Below are 14,999 nucleotides of genomic sequence, written 5' to 3' on the forward strand. Positions count from 1 at the left end.
TTTTGCTTTACTCAATATTGAAATGTTTCTTGGAACTGTGTTATGTATGTTTTATATGAGATTTCCATCTTATTTTATCATCTATTTTTGTTATCATCTATTATATCCATCTATACCAAGGAACCTATGCTGAACTCTTTCAATTTCCACAGCATCTACGTGAGTCTGCACTTTAGTTGGACAATTCCCAAACAGGATGATCCTTATCGCCCAGAAAAAACAAATATTTGTGAATCAGATACTTTACAAATAACTAAATAAATACTGAATCCTTATGGATCAAGTACAGAACCTCCAGGAACACCACAAGCATGATGAGGAATATTCTCCCAACTTTCAAATTTTCCTGTCCCTTAAATACTTTTACAATCAGATGTAAAATTATTTACATCTGATTGTAAAATTAGATGTAAATAATCCATCCCATATTGTTTAATAGTGATTATTAATTACGATTTCATGGTTGATTTTTTCTTAAATGCTTTTTGAAGATTTAGGAATAATCCAGCCACAAGCTGTTTCTGATCTACTTAATAATAATTAAGTGGAATTTTCACAACTTGACAAACCAGTATTTTTTTTCATTCAGAACTTTATTCAAATGGTGAGTAAATTTCCTCAACAGCCTTACGAGATGACGAACCACACTTATTAAACAAAAACCTTGAGAGAAAAAGTCAGAGAAGTAAAATAATAATAATACTTTTCTTTTTTTTTCAGTCCCCTACAAAAGGTTAAGTCTTATCTTCTTTACAAATTCTGAGTAGCAAAACAAGAAAGGTTCACAAATAATACAATTTCTGACAGCTAAACCACAATGCTGTTGTCTGAGGCAATAATTATTATGGAGACTCACGCTTGCATCACCCTTAGCAATGTTCAAATGTTGCTAAAATCCAAAGGAAGTGTTGACAAAGAACATAAAGGTAAACTAAAACTAAATTAAAAGTATGCAACTAAAACTTTTATAACCACCCAGAGGAAGTGTATTAAACATATGCAAATACTCCATTTCCACTGACTGGCAGTTGCTGGTTTGAAAAATTCTAGCACTGGTAAATTTTTTCAGACTGTTTCCAGTTTGAACAGTTTTATCTAATAAGAACTTGTGTGAATCTAACCAAACCAAAACATTCTGTCTAAACTTTCACTGACTGAGCTAATGGAACATGAAACATTAACAAAGGCCCAAGTGTTTCTTTCATTTAGGCTTAAGTCCCCTTACAGTCCTGGAGGTAATTTAATTTGCTTATTTAACCTCTTAAGCCCCAAGGGGGTTTCTGAGCTTCCTGCTCGAAAATGTAATGCCCAAATTTAATTATTATATTATTTCTCGGCAATTACAAACTCTGTCCTTACAATCTTGGTATCAAAATAAAGCTAACACTTGGGAAATTTCATCAGAGGTGTAAATATTGAAGCAGATATTACTGTGTCAAAGTTACTGAGACTGGAACACAGAAAAAGTAAGTAGATTTTATCCTCGCCTAATTATATATTTTTAATTTTTAGCATTTGAAAAATATGCCTCAGATCACATTTGGTTCCAGAAATTCAGTAACCAACATATAAACATCATCTGTGCAAAGATTCATGTTTCTAGAGTGAAACAGTGAAAAATTACAGCCCTGTCAAGACATGAATATCCAGACATTGTACAAAAATGTCCAAATTTGGCACACAATTGGACACCATGCCAGTTGATTTTTTTAGGTTTTAAAGAGCAGAAATTAACAAATTTTATTAACAGGCCTAAAAATGCTTTTTTTTTAAAAAAAAAAAATTTTTTTTGAAGAATTAACCACACATTTACATGGCAATGGCCCTTTTCTGCAGCGCGCCTGGAGCGTTTGATTGGCCTCTGGCCCTTTAAACTCTGAGGGGCTGTAACTTCGGTTTCTTTTGGTCAATTTGCGTGATTGACACCTCTTTTTAATCGTTTGAGCCAATAGATTCACAGTAACGATGCCACGTTCATGCCACTTCAACCAATCAGACGTTGTGATGCCAAAACCCACGTGGGCCCAAATTTACAGCATGTGGCGTCTGTTCAGTCACGTGTCTGTAGGTGGGTCTAAAATGGAGGTTGTTGACGGAAAACTGCTCTGATGCGGCTAGGTAGGTATGGTAACTACTGTTCACATGGCTACCAGCTACAATAACGGAGGAAATCGGGACGGTAAGCCAATTTTTGTCTTAGCGCAATTGCGCTGCTGTGTGTTTTTGTGGTCTTCTTTTACGGCTCATTCAGTGAATTTTGGTCTGATCGTGGTGAAACTTGGTGTGTGGAGTCAGTGATAGCCCTGGAAGCTAACCAGCCTATCTCTAGCTGGTTACACGAAGTCTGAAGAATTTCTGGTTCGGTTTTGTTTGTTTAGCAGACTTCTGCGCATTTACGTAACTGCTCGTTTAATCACGGCTTGTTTTTGGTGTGTTTGGTGGTTGTAGAAATGGTTTTTATGACATTTTAGCTGAGATTCTGAGGTTTCTGTGGATACCACACATGTCTGGACTTATATTTCTCAACCCACGTTATAACCGATTAAACGTGATCTCCTCCTTTTTGCCCCCGGTACCGGGGGTGTGGGGCTTAAGTGTTTAACAATATTTCTTTTTATCATTTCAATCTCTAAACCACTTTTTTACTCTACATTTTTACTGGTTTTCTCAGGGCCTATAGAGAAACTAGCACCACTGCACAACAGACCAATAAGGTCATCAAACAATGGATAATCTAATGTACCACTTTGTTGTACTGCTACCGAACTTTAAAGGTACTGAAAGTTAAGACAGTACACAAAACGTGACACTAACTGAAATCTCAGGAATCTATATCTATTCTGTGCAGCCTGATCTCGAGGGTTTTAAGTCTGAGACCATAAGTCTGGCTAGATGCTTCGAGGCACTTCCTTTTATCCAGTGAAGGAAATGATTTCTGCTCAGCATGTTTGACCTGATGTTTCCACAGACCTCGCGATGAAGCAAATATTTTTGGGCACTGGTAACAATAAAACTGCTTATTTGCAATGTGGTTGCGCTTGTGAATGGTGTAGGAATTGTGAGTCCTGAAACTCTTGTCGCACTGGTCACAGTCATACTGTTGCTCTTTGTCGTGAACATGTGCATGTCGTGCGCGCATAGATGCTGAAATAAAGGATTTGTCACAGTGTTTGCACTTAAAAGGTTTCTCCCCAGTGTGGGTACGTTCGTGGTACTCAAATGAAGACAGGGAGTTGAATATCTTTCCACAAACTTCACAAGGAATTATTATCTCTTTGGTGTGGATGAGGTGATGTATGCGGTAAGATCTTGAATGTCTGAAGCTTTTCCCACACTCGTCACAGGAGTATGGTCTTTCTCCAGTGTGCCCACGTTCATGAAGCGTGCGATGACCTGAGGATGTGAAACTTTTCTCACAATGTCGACACTTGAATGGTTTCTCCCCTGTGTGAATTCGTTTGTGTCTTCGGAGATTACCTGCGTTGGTGAATGATGACTCACAGACATCACAGACATGACCTTTAACCCCACTGTGGACAATTTTGTGGCATTTTAATAGACCCAGTGTTGGGAAGCCTTTCCCACATTCTTTGCAATAGTTCAGTTTGTGTCCAGTGTGCATGTTCTGGTGTCTTCTTAAGGTTAACAGCTGGCTGAAAGTGTTTCCACACTGGACGCAGCGGTATGGTTTATTGCCACAATGCTGACAGCGTCGAGGATTTGAGCCATATGTGCTGCTCCATTTCTGAAACAATTACCAAAGGTTATAAGGAAAACAATCTTGGGTTTATAAATTACAGTGAATAATGAGCTAACAAAAAGCTGCATAATCAGTTACAGTCTGAGATCTGAGGTATTTACTTCTCACATCTAACACACTGACTCCGCACTTACTGTCTAATGTCTAAAATACTTAAAACAATATGATATGAAAAAAAAGATTTCAGAAAACATTTCTTGAAATCCATTCCAAATACCTGACAGTGATGGCACTTAATTGGTTTCTTTCCTTTGTGAATCTGTCGATGGTGCCACAAAGAGCTGGAACTTTTAAAACGCATACCACACTGGTCACATTTGACTGGTCTCTCCCCAGTGTGGTCTCGTTTGTGGATTATAAGGCTGCGATAATGGCTGTAAGCCTTCCCACACTGTTCACAGCGATGCGGTTTCTCCCCTGTGTGTGTAACTTTGTGGGCTTCTAGTCCAGAATACAAAGGAAAACATCTACCACATACTTCACAGCAGTACAGATCCTCTCCCGTGTGCATTCGTCTGTGTCTTTTCAGGGTCACTTTCTGGCTGAAGTTTTTTCCACAAAGGTCACAGCGATATGGCTTGAGTCCAGAGTGGGTATGCTGATGGAGAGTTAAGACTTGCTTGGAGGAAAAAGCTTTCCCACACTTATCACACTTGTATGGTTTCACTCCAGTATGCCTGTGTTGATGATTTTTTAAGTTACTCTTGCTGACAAAAGCCTTTCCACACAGCTCACAGCTGTGTGCCTTCACTCCACTGTGAACGAGCTCATGCCTCTTCAGGTATGCCAAATGAGCAAACTCCTTCCCACATTCATCACAGGAATGTAGTTTCACTCCAGAGTGGGCAACTAGGTGCACTGCTAAGCTACGTTTTTTGGCATAAGCTCTTTCACACTGGGTACACTTGTATGGTTTTTCTCCAGTGTGAGTGCGTAGATGAATTTTGAGGTTGCCGGACTGTGTGAATCCTTTCTCACACTTATCACAGCGGTATACTTTATCACCAAAGTGGACTCGCTGGTGCCTTCTGAGCTCAGCTGATGAAGTGAAAGCTTCCTCGCACTGGTCACAAGAGTAACGCTTCTCCCTTGTATGAAGTTTACTGTGTTTCTTTAGATTTCCTTTCAAGAGGAAAGCTTTTCCACATATCTCACACAGGTACTGTTTCACATTTTCATGTATTTTCTTATGTGTTTTGAGGCTGGCTGCCCAACAGAAAGCTTTTCCACACTGGTCACAGGAATGTTGTTTTTTCCCAGCATGGCTGTTCTGGTGTTCTCTGAGACTATTTTGTTTTGTGAATCCTTTCCCACACTCATCACACCAGAACCTTTTTTCTCCAGTGTGAGCTCTCTTATGTACCTTCAGGTAGTTGAGTATACTGAAGGACTTGCCACACTCCTCACAGGTGTACGGCTTCTCTCCAGTGTGGATGCGCAGGTGTCTTTTCAAGGCTGCTATATGATTAAATGACTTTCCACACTGGCCACAGGAGTACGGTCTCCTTCCAGTGTGGGTGTTCTGGTGTTCTTTTAAAGCACATAAAACTGGGAAAGCTTTCTCACATTGATCACAGGGATATGGTTTTTCTCCAGTGTGGGTGCGCTTGTGTACCGTGAGGGCAGATGTGTGACGAAAAGTCTTTTGACACTGGTCACAGCTGAAGGGTTTTTCTCCAGTGTGAATACGTGTGTGAATTCTTAGAGCTGCTGCTGTGATAAAAGCCTTTTCACAGTGCTCACAGTTGAAGGGTTTCACTCCAGAGTGGATGCGTTGGTGGTTTCTGAGCCGTTTTGCAGTGGGAAAAGCCTTTCCACATTCTTCGCAGGGGTGTGATTTGTCTTTGTTTGTTGCTGGGGAAGCCTTATCATCCTGAGATCGCTGAGTTCTCACTTTGCTTTGTCTTTTACATTTCTGGAACAACAAACAGATGCAGATTTATTTTTTGTTTGTTTTCTGTTCTCATGCTGTCCTCCCATAGGAGCCCAGCATGAGCAGAGGTCTCTTTTATCACTCTTGGACTTTCTCATTGTATTGTACATTTCTGTGTTTTTCCGTAATACTACTGATCTCTGATCTGTCTCCCCATGTGATGTCTGTGTTGTGTATGTAAGGTCGGGGGGGGGGGGGGGGGGGGGGGCATTTCACTGCAGGGCAACTTGCATGTGGCGAATAAAGTTCTGATTGATTGATTGAGGAGTAGAGACAGTGAGTGCAAAGTATTCATAGTCAACCTTAAACCACATTGTTCTCTCATGAGAAAAAGGTGAGACCCATCTTTGTGACATTTTGTGTGATTAGGGCTGGGCCACATCATACAGTTCATGATGATACCATTATAATGTTGGGCAATGATAAGAAAATGAAATATCGCAATAGAATATGGGTAAAACGCGGATGCGCAGTGCCTTTGTTTTCATACACACATTGCGGAAAAAGCATGGTGGCAACGGAGAATGAGAAGAGCGAAACCGGATCGTTAAATGAAACAGCTGAACCACAATTGGTTTGTAAAAATGGTGCAACTTCAGTGGTGTGGAACTGGTTTGGCTTTCATCCGTCAGATACACACCAAAGCACTATTTTTGGTAGAACAAGCGGGCCGTCATTATTACCGAACCGATTTTATGTGCACGGCCCTCAAAAATCTGTCAAAAAATGTTTTAGTACGACTTTGCTGAGCTACGAAGCCGCACCGCTTGATGGATTGTCGGAGCATTACGGCTATCGTAGGCGGAGCCTCGCGGAGTGATACGTACTGTGCTTCAACATAATGCTACTGTATTGTGTGTGTATAAGCTCTTTTTAAGTTTTGTGGATATTATACATGGTTATGCTGAGGATATGTCGGCCAGTTTCCACTGGAAACGCCTTTTGGCTAAACTGTCAGCGAGGAATTTACACTGTTACATTTTTATATAACTTTAATTCACATAAAACAGCTGCTTGTTTAAGTGAAAATACATAGATGGGTTTGTTTGTTTTTTTGCACTAATAAAGTTGAGTTGTAAAGTATTTTGTCTAGTGTCAGTTATATCGTTATCGCAAATTTTCAAATGTATATCGTGATAAATATCTTTGGTCATATCGCCCTGCTCTACTTGTAAATCAAATATGTAGTTGTGAACTGAGTTTTGTAACCATGTAAACCAAAATATCTGAACATTTTATGTTTGTGCATCTGCAGATGAGAATTTGTGTGTTTGTAAAAAATATTTACACGAGTTACAATTTTTTTTGTTAAGGCCTGGTTACAGCAAAAAACTACGTGTAAAACTCTGCGCTCAGGTTTCCTGGCTGTGTGTGAGTTTCAACTTACAAGTAGGGGTGGGCGATAGAAACGATATACGATAGAAACAATATAAATTTGGCCAACGATAGAGATTTTGACTATATCGCTCTATCGCGATAGCGCATGTTGATGATGTCATCAAGCTGCGCCTGTTTTGGTCTAAAGCATCGCAGCGGCTGCTGTCATATGTCACTGTATGATAATACAACCATTATCATCTGCAAATTATGCCAGGCGACAGTCATAGCAAAGAGATGAAGCACTTTTATCGAGTGGAAGAGAAGTTGGCGTTCATCCTCCAGCTTCACTGTGCTAATGTTATGCTAACATAGCTGTGTCGCTAGCAATCACGTAGCACAACATTATATATCAGGTAGTCAAACTTCAGTAACCCCTCAAAGGCCACTGCTGTTTAGTTTTCTGTCTTCATTTATGTTGGAAGTGATAGCAGAGCTGTACGTTTGAATTAGTTTCAAAAATCTCTTAGAACATGTCATGTTTAGGTGTAAACTAGCGAGCTAACTTCCTGTTAACTTCTGTCTCTGTTAAATTTAATAAATTCTGTTTTCATGGATGCATCGATGTAAAACTTAATTGTTACACCTGATAAAGCAGCAACGCTGATGATTTAATTAAAGATGAAAGAATTTAGACCGTTTTTAACTCTTAGTATTCGTTTGACTTTGGGACCTGAAGTGCTCAAATATTCAACATTTGAGCACGCAGAAATCGGTTCGAGGTCAGTAAGCACAACCAGAATTCATACATAAGGCACACTCTCGATTTTTGAGAAAATTAAAAGATTTTTAGTGTGGAAAATACGTTATACAGAAGAAAAGAATATATCACGATATATATCGTTACCGCACATGCTTCAAATTATATCACCTTGTGAATTTTAGGCCATATCGCCCAGCCCTACTTACAAGTGCAAAGTTTTACTCAATCTTTGGGTTTGGCTGTCGGAGGGGTGCTTTACTGAGCCTCGGGTCCTGGAAGGGTAATGCAGTTTGAGGCTGGAGGATCTCTATATAAATATCCCGTAGGGGTCATACAAGCTAGGTCCCTTAACTGTAGCTGTTGAAAGGATAAAGTTGTGGTATGTCAGTGGTCAGAAATACCTTTACTACGTTAGTATTACTTAAACACAAAGTCAGGACTGACCAGGGACCATTGCTGTGAGTCACAGTGCGCAGCATAAAGGCCCATTCACAACAGATGTGGTGTCACTGCACTCACTTGGGGTCATATTTTTGCAGCAGCTCTACGTGTACTAGATGCACCTGCTCCTTGTCATTTCAAAACACGTATATCTCTGACGTTATATCCTCTACAACAGTTTCTGTTGTATTATGTTCAAATGTTCAATAGGAAACAACTCATTCATAATGAAAGAAAGCTTTGTAACTATCCCGGCTAGTGAAGAGTGTCCTTTCCACAACACTTCCTTCCCCCTGAGGTCCACAGAGCTGTTGAAAAGGCTCTGGAGGTCTCTGTGCAAGCACATAAACCTGTGACACACTAATCACCGAACTCAGACACGCACAGACTGTTGTCCTTCGTTGTGATGAAGGACCTGAAGCTCAGTAAAACACCCCTCCGACAGCCAAACTCATCTGCTCTCTGATTGGATTGTAAAATTTGTAAATTTACTCATAAGTTGAAACTCACACACAGTCAGGGAAGCTAAGCACAGAGGTTTTTGCTTTGTATCTGTAAGCAGACAAAGAAATGTGTAACGTGTGCAAATTTGGATTTAGCTGTTATTTGTAGCCATCACGTCGCACAGACACACACACTGTTTATGATGAAACAGGGAGCTGCGCTCCATCAAAATCTATCATCAACAGTTTTGTGTCAGAGCACATCACTGACACCGAGGTGCACTCCTCACCTTCTTTGAAGAGCCCATTGTTCCTCTGCAGCGGCTGAAGGAGGATCGAGCTCCTCTTCCTCAGATCGTCTTCATCCCACCATCACATCAGCCTCCGTCTGTGTTTTCAGATTTCGACTCCACCCTTTATCTCGTAGATTCAGGATTCAATCCTAAACGTAAACATGACATAAAAGTCTGTAGATGATAAAGAATGTGTTCGTCACTGACTCTGAACACGCGAGTAGAAACGCACTCCTTCATCTCAGGTGAAACTATTGAGGAACAAACACGCGTTTATCATGACTCTGGTTTTACTGGCCCATCAACACAGTTTATAAACTGGTATATGTCACCTTGTTGCTTTGTCTGTAAGTGGTCATGTGATTGACCACGACTCCTTTATCCTTCCTCAGTCAAACAGCAGCACTCATGTGATTCTTTTGCCCCCTGAGCTCCAGGTGTGGTGCTAGACAGTCAACGCCGTTATTCCCATCACTGGTACTGTGACTGCGCTTTTACGAGATTTTAATGGTCTTCTTTTAACCGTCGACTCGGGTTGCTCTGTGTTTTAGTCCTTTTAGGTTTGACTCCTGCCTTTGGGATCTATTTTTAGGAAATACAACATTCCCTTTCACTGTTATGCTGATGAAATCAAAATTTACTTCCCCTTGAAACTGGACGTCTCAGTCCCAGTGCAGCCTTTAACTGTTTACATGATGTTAAAGACTGGTCAACACAGAGTTTTCTTACACTAAATGAAAATAAAACTGAAGTGTCGGTTTTTGGAACTCACGCCTCTTTGAACAAGTTAGCCGATACCCTCGGTCCTCTAGCTTCTCATCTTTCTCTCACTGTAAGGAGTGGTTTTAGATATCTCCTTTAAATTAGAGAAGCAAGTGTCCACAGATGTGACAACAAGTTTTTATCAGTTATGTGAAATTGCCAAAGCTAAGCCTGATCTTCCCCCAGGAGACCTACAAACACTTATTCATGCCTTCATCACTGCAGTTCCCTCTGTTTGGGTCTCCAACACTCTCCATCGCTTGCAGTTATGCTGCTGCACGTCTTTTAACAGGTCTTAGAATGTATGAACACATCACTCCAGTTTTAGCAAACTTACACTGGCTCCCTGTAAAGTATCATATTGATTTTAAGATTCTTTTACTTAATTTTAAAGTTTTAAATAATATGGCACCCAGTTATTTAAACGAACTCCTCAACATGTACGACCCCAAAAGAGCACCCAGATCGTCCAGCCAGATTCAGTCTTTTAAATCACGTCTTAAAACTCACTTTTTACTTTGCTTTTAATTCAAGTTCAGTTTGAGTACCATCAGGCCTGTTTGGTGTTTTTAAATGTTAATTTATTGTCATTTATCTGTATTTGTTTCTCTATTGTTTTTTCTTGTTCTTAACCTGTTGTGAAGCACTTTGGTTAACTCTGTTCCTTTTAAATGTGCTATACAAACACATTTTGAATTGAATTGAATCAACCTGGGGATGTGAGCTGCTTTATAAAAATCACCTGAAGAAGAATCTGTTGCGCACACATGAGGAAGTTTCTCCATAAAAGCAGGTAAAACCGTCTCTTTGCAGGTGAAATTTGAAAAAAAAGGTTAAAGGCAATGAAATGGCAAATATCAGATCCACACAAAACTGTTCTCTGCACTACAATGTGATGCAATATGATTTACTCAAGTACCTTACTGAAGTAAACTTTGGATGTACTTGTTAATATGCAAACATTGTACTTTAAAGTTTTACTTCCTTCTTATTTTACAGATGTTCTACATGATGCTGCAGCAGAGGGGAATTCATTCAAACCATCTGCAGCTGCAACATTAAAATGAATAATATTATTATCGCAGATAAACCGTGTTTAATGAGTACGTCACGTCGACACTTAAACTTTGACTGCGAGTCTAAATTCGTGTTTTCAGGCTGTGGTGGAGACACTTTCGTGTGGCGCAGTGGGCTCGCGTTGTCTCCACCAGCCCGTCTCACACGTGTCAGCTTCAGGTATGCAGCTGCCTCCGCACGCGCCTAATGAGCGTCCGGGACATAGCGGGCTAACCTCAGGCGCAAACGCGGTGGTTTCCTCCGGACGAGCTCAGGCCACAAACCCGGGCTGGAAGTCTTGGGTAGGCTGGACGGTTGCGCTGAAGCGGATCTTCAATTTTTATCCTTCTTTTTCTGCAGCTGCTTCTTCTTCTTGTCTGACTGTACTTCCGTTGTTCCACCACCTCCGATCCGCATCATCGCCACCTGCTGGTCTGGAGTGCGAAGCAATAAACGAGCCTCCGTGAGCTATGGAGGGCCTCACTTGCCAAAATAAGTCGAATTATTACATCATTTAACAATTAATTAAACACATGTCATTAACTAATTAAAATGGAAGTAATTAAGTATACTAATTAATTAAAGTATAATTAATTAATTAAATTATTTTTCTTTGAAGTTTGTAAAATATTTTGTTTGCAATTTCAGAATCAGCATACTTTAAGGAAAATGATGTGAGTTACAGTTGCTCCAGTACAGTAACAGTAAGAAAAACAGGCTAGACTATTTAACCATATAATATGTTACAGATTTAAGAAATAGCACAATATATACACAAATCACTCCATAATGGGATTGACAGAGGTGGTTATAAATAAATATCAAGAATACTGGCAGCAATATTACTGAGTAGAAAGAGGGTGTGCAAAAAAAGGGTGTAACTATTGCAGTGTTTACAGTGTGTTAGATGGAGGAGTTGTACAGGGAGACGGCCACAGGCAGGAATGATTTCCTGTGTTGGTCAGTGGTGCTTTTGGGTCATCTCGGTCTCCCACTGAACGTGCTCCTGTGGCTACCCAGTACGTCATGGAGTGGGTGGGAGGTATTGCCCAGTATTGTCTTAATCTTGGACAACATCCACCTCTCAGACACCACCCTAACAGAGTCCAGCTCCATCGCCACAACATTACTGGCCTTGTGGATCAGTTTATTTAGTCTGTTGGCATCTGCGACCCTCAATCTGCTGCCCCAGCATGCAACAGCGTCGTAGATGTCACTGGCCACAACTGACTCCTGATTGACTGATTGATATGAGCCAGCAGCCTTTGAACAGCTGCAGTTAGGAGGATGTTTTCTTGCAGAGTTTTCTTCTAGGATGTGGAAAAAGCCTGATGGTACAACAACAGAAGTCTGGCTTCTTTGATACTGAGGAAAGAATTTCATTGTCCTCCAAATTTATCTTCTGAACATCTTCAAACTCTGTTTCGATGTGTCCAGCTGAAGAATAGTGGTTGAACAAAACAAGCCTTTAACCAGTGTTTATGTGTGCATCGGCTCATAAGTTCTGCTGCATGTCTGACACTTGTAAGACAGACAAACATTCATCCTCATGGATGTCTCAGAACTGTGGGAGGAAGCCCGGGTTCGTGTAGAGAAGCCACATAGGGACACGGATGGACTGATGTGACCACTGCACCACTTATTTCTTTCTTTTTTCCCCACTGCAGGACAGAAATCATTCATTCTTGGGGAGCATGGCCAGACTTTAGGCTGGAATTGATGCACTGTAGAGCTGCACCTGTTTATGATAGGCAGAACTATTAGTGTACTATTAAAAGTTAAATAAAGGTTCTCTTTACTCAGCTGCAGCGATAGGGCTCAGTGTTCTTCTGTGTTTGTCTCCATCTAGTGGACAATCACATTTACTACATGCCAGCTTGCTCCCCCACCTTCAATAAAACAATTGTTGTATTATTAACTGGGTCTGTTTATATTTTGCAATAAGAGGTGAACTAAGAGTTTCCGGTGACTGACTGTGAGGCGTTTTAGCATCACAAACAGGAGAAACGTTTTTGTGCCATCTCAGCAGAGGTGGTGGGTTTCTGGGAGTTTTGTGGAGACTTCTGGTGCATTTGTTTTTTCATTTCTGCTCCCTCAGCGTAGTTTGTCTGCACCACTTGTTTCATTTATAACCCTAAATCAATAATAGAACATTACTTCAGCTCTGAGTGGGCTATTTATATAGACCATAAAATAAATAATCAAACAACAAGAAATTGTTTCCTAAAAGTTAATGAAAGTATTTTATTTACTTCATCGCGTTTCCGTTCTTATGATCTAATTTAAAACCTGCTTTATTCAATGTTAACTTTAAACCGTAACAACGCTATCAATAAAGGTTATTAAAACCCCCATTAGCTGTGTCCCTCCGCCCCGATGTTTAAAACTCCTCTCCCTCTTCTGCCACGTTTTTGCTCCTCTCCAGAGGGAGGAACGACACTGGGAAGCAGCGCAGGAATCTGATTGGTGAGAAAACACAAGAACCCGCCTGTTGCCCCACCCACACACTCATTAGGCAGCTCTGATTTGTGAACTACTAAGCCAATCACGGTTACCATGGACGTTGGCTTTGCTGGTATCCAAGTGAGGACGTGATTTTTGGTGAACGCGTCGCTCCATCGCACAGAGCGGAGAGCAGAAAGCGAACAGGAGCTTTCACCGCGACAACCACGGCCAGGTTAGAGAGTCACCTCATCGCTGCTTGACTGAAACAAACATCGGATACTTTACGAAGCAATGGCGCAGAGAAAGAATCCCAGAAACCACTCAAAAAAAGGTACGTACCCTTTATCTGACTGGGTTCTCCCGCCTGTGTCTCTAATTCAGACTTCCGTTTAACATTCTGCAGTTTATAGCTATTTTCAGTCTTTGGAAAGGATCGCGTGTAGTACATCAAAAGCGAGAATATATTTTTAATCCATAAGATTAGTTCTTCGATTCGGCTAATACACTGATACAAAATATAACGTAGACTCCTACTTTCGGAGGTAGATCTCCCGTGGTTCCAACAGCGAAAAGTGCGCACTGCCTGGCGTCCTGAAGCGTCATTAACATGCTGTTAAATATCTAATTATAATAAACGCATCACAATTGCTGTATTTTACTGAAGCCGAGTGGAGAAGTGGTTTTTAAATATTCCCGCAGATGTCGTATTTTATGTTTATAACTTGTAGCGCCGTCTCTAAACAAATGCATATTCGACTGGAAGAATTTTCAATGGAGTCTGGTTGGATGTTCTCGCGATACAAGAGAGCGGGACTGGTTTCGCCCCTTTCTCTGCTAGCGCTGCTAAATGATCACAATAAAGCAGACTCCCAGTTTAACCTCCCTGATAAATCCCGGCATGCTCTGTGTGATTATAGCTTCATTGCCCATCGGTAACATGAAAGTGGCCGTGGAAACGACGCTAAGCTAACCTAGCCCCCATCAATAACAGCCTGCTAACGGCAGCTAACTTTCTCCCAGGCAGCAGCGAGGGGTTCATGTTATCTCTGTTATCTGTGCGGGAGTTTACTGGCCCCGCTCATTATTTACACATTTATAAGCCCGATATAAACCGGGTTATTCCTCACTGCAATCTGTAATTAATTTAAAGGGCAAAAACACATGAATCATGCTTTCACTGACATTCCTGAGACAGTCTGAGGTCTTTACACAGGGTCCCCAAAAGCCTGAAATACAAACACATATAATTTCACATCAAAGATAAATGTTGGGTGTTACAAAGTGCTCACTGCTGCTGCTGTCACATTTTAGCTTTTAAACATTCAACAGTGTTACCTCCACGTTTCTCTCACACATGCTTTCCATTTGTAACAACACATGCAAACATCTGTTCGATCAGGTGAGAGCAAGAATAACACCCGTTTGACATCCGTGACTGTGTGCATACACAACTCTGACACGCACACACAGATATAAACACACACACACACACACACAGTGACGAGTGATGGATCGTAAGGTTCTTATCACATAAAAGCAGAACTGGCTGTAATGAGGTACTCTAAGACCAGAGCAGCCTCTTCATGGTTGTTAATACAAACAGGAAGTTTGCTTTTTTTTCACAAACCATGAAGAGTGCCCCCCCCGCCCCCCCCCCCCCCCCACACACACACACGTGTTATTAGAGCCTCTTTATTTTTCATGTGTCCAAATGCCCAAACATCATGTGTAACCCTCCATGCTGGTGTGAGCTTGTAAACCTGTGATATGAGCACTGGGAATAATT

At 41.0% G+C, this 14,999-nt stretch overlaps 2 protein-coding genes across 9 annotated transcripts in view; one reads left to right on the plus strand and one right to left on the minus strand.

Annotated features, from left to right (window-relative positions):
• Positions 1-574: 574 nt before the first annotated feature.
• LOC113029563 (uncharacterized) lies at positions 575-11,208 on the minus strand. The gene is made up of 4 exons (XM_026180482.2): positions 11,004-11,208; positions 8,948-9,099; positions 3,978-5,675; positions 575-3,745 (listed from the first exon to the last, which is right to left on the minus strand). The coding sequence occupies exons 2-4, from the start codon at positions 8,963-8,965 to the stop codon at positions 2,822-2,824; spliced, it is 2,640 nt and encodes an 879-aa protein (XP_026036267.2). The 5' UTR covers positions 8,966-9,099; positions 11,004-11,208; the 3' UTR covers positions 575-2,821.
• Positions 11,209-13,353: 2,145 nt separating this feature from the next.
• LOC113029564 (aspartyl/asparaginyl beta-hydroxylase) overlaps positions 13,354-14,999 on the plus strand; it is a 44,050-nt gene continuing 42,404 nt past the window's right edge. For 6 of the 8 annotated variants that reach the window (XM_026180490.2, XM_080306271.1, XM_080306272.1 and 3 more), the window contains exon 1: positions 13,360-13,544. In XM_026180490.2, coding sequence (XP_026036275.2) covers positions 13,505-13,544 — 40 coding nt within the window. In that variant the 5' untranslated portion in view covers positions 13,360-13,504. Of the gene's footprint in view, positions 13,545-14,999 lie in introns of all 8 variants that reach the window. The other 2 variants (XM_080306274.1, XM_080306273.1) reach the window with 2 other exon arrangements.

The sequence above is a fragment of the Astatotilapia calliptera genome, chromosome 9 (assembly GCF_964374335.1).
Source record: "Astatotilapia calliptera chromosome 9, fAstCal68.1, whole genome shotgun sequence".
Lineage (NCBI taxonomy): Eukaryota > Metazoa > Chordata > Actinopteri > Cichliformes > Cichlidae > Astatotilapia > Astatotilapia calliptera.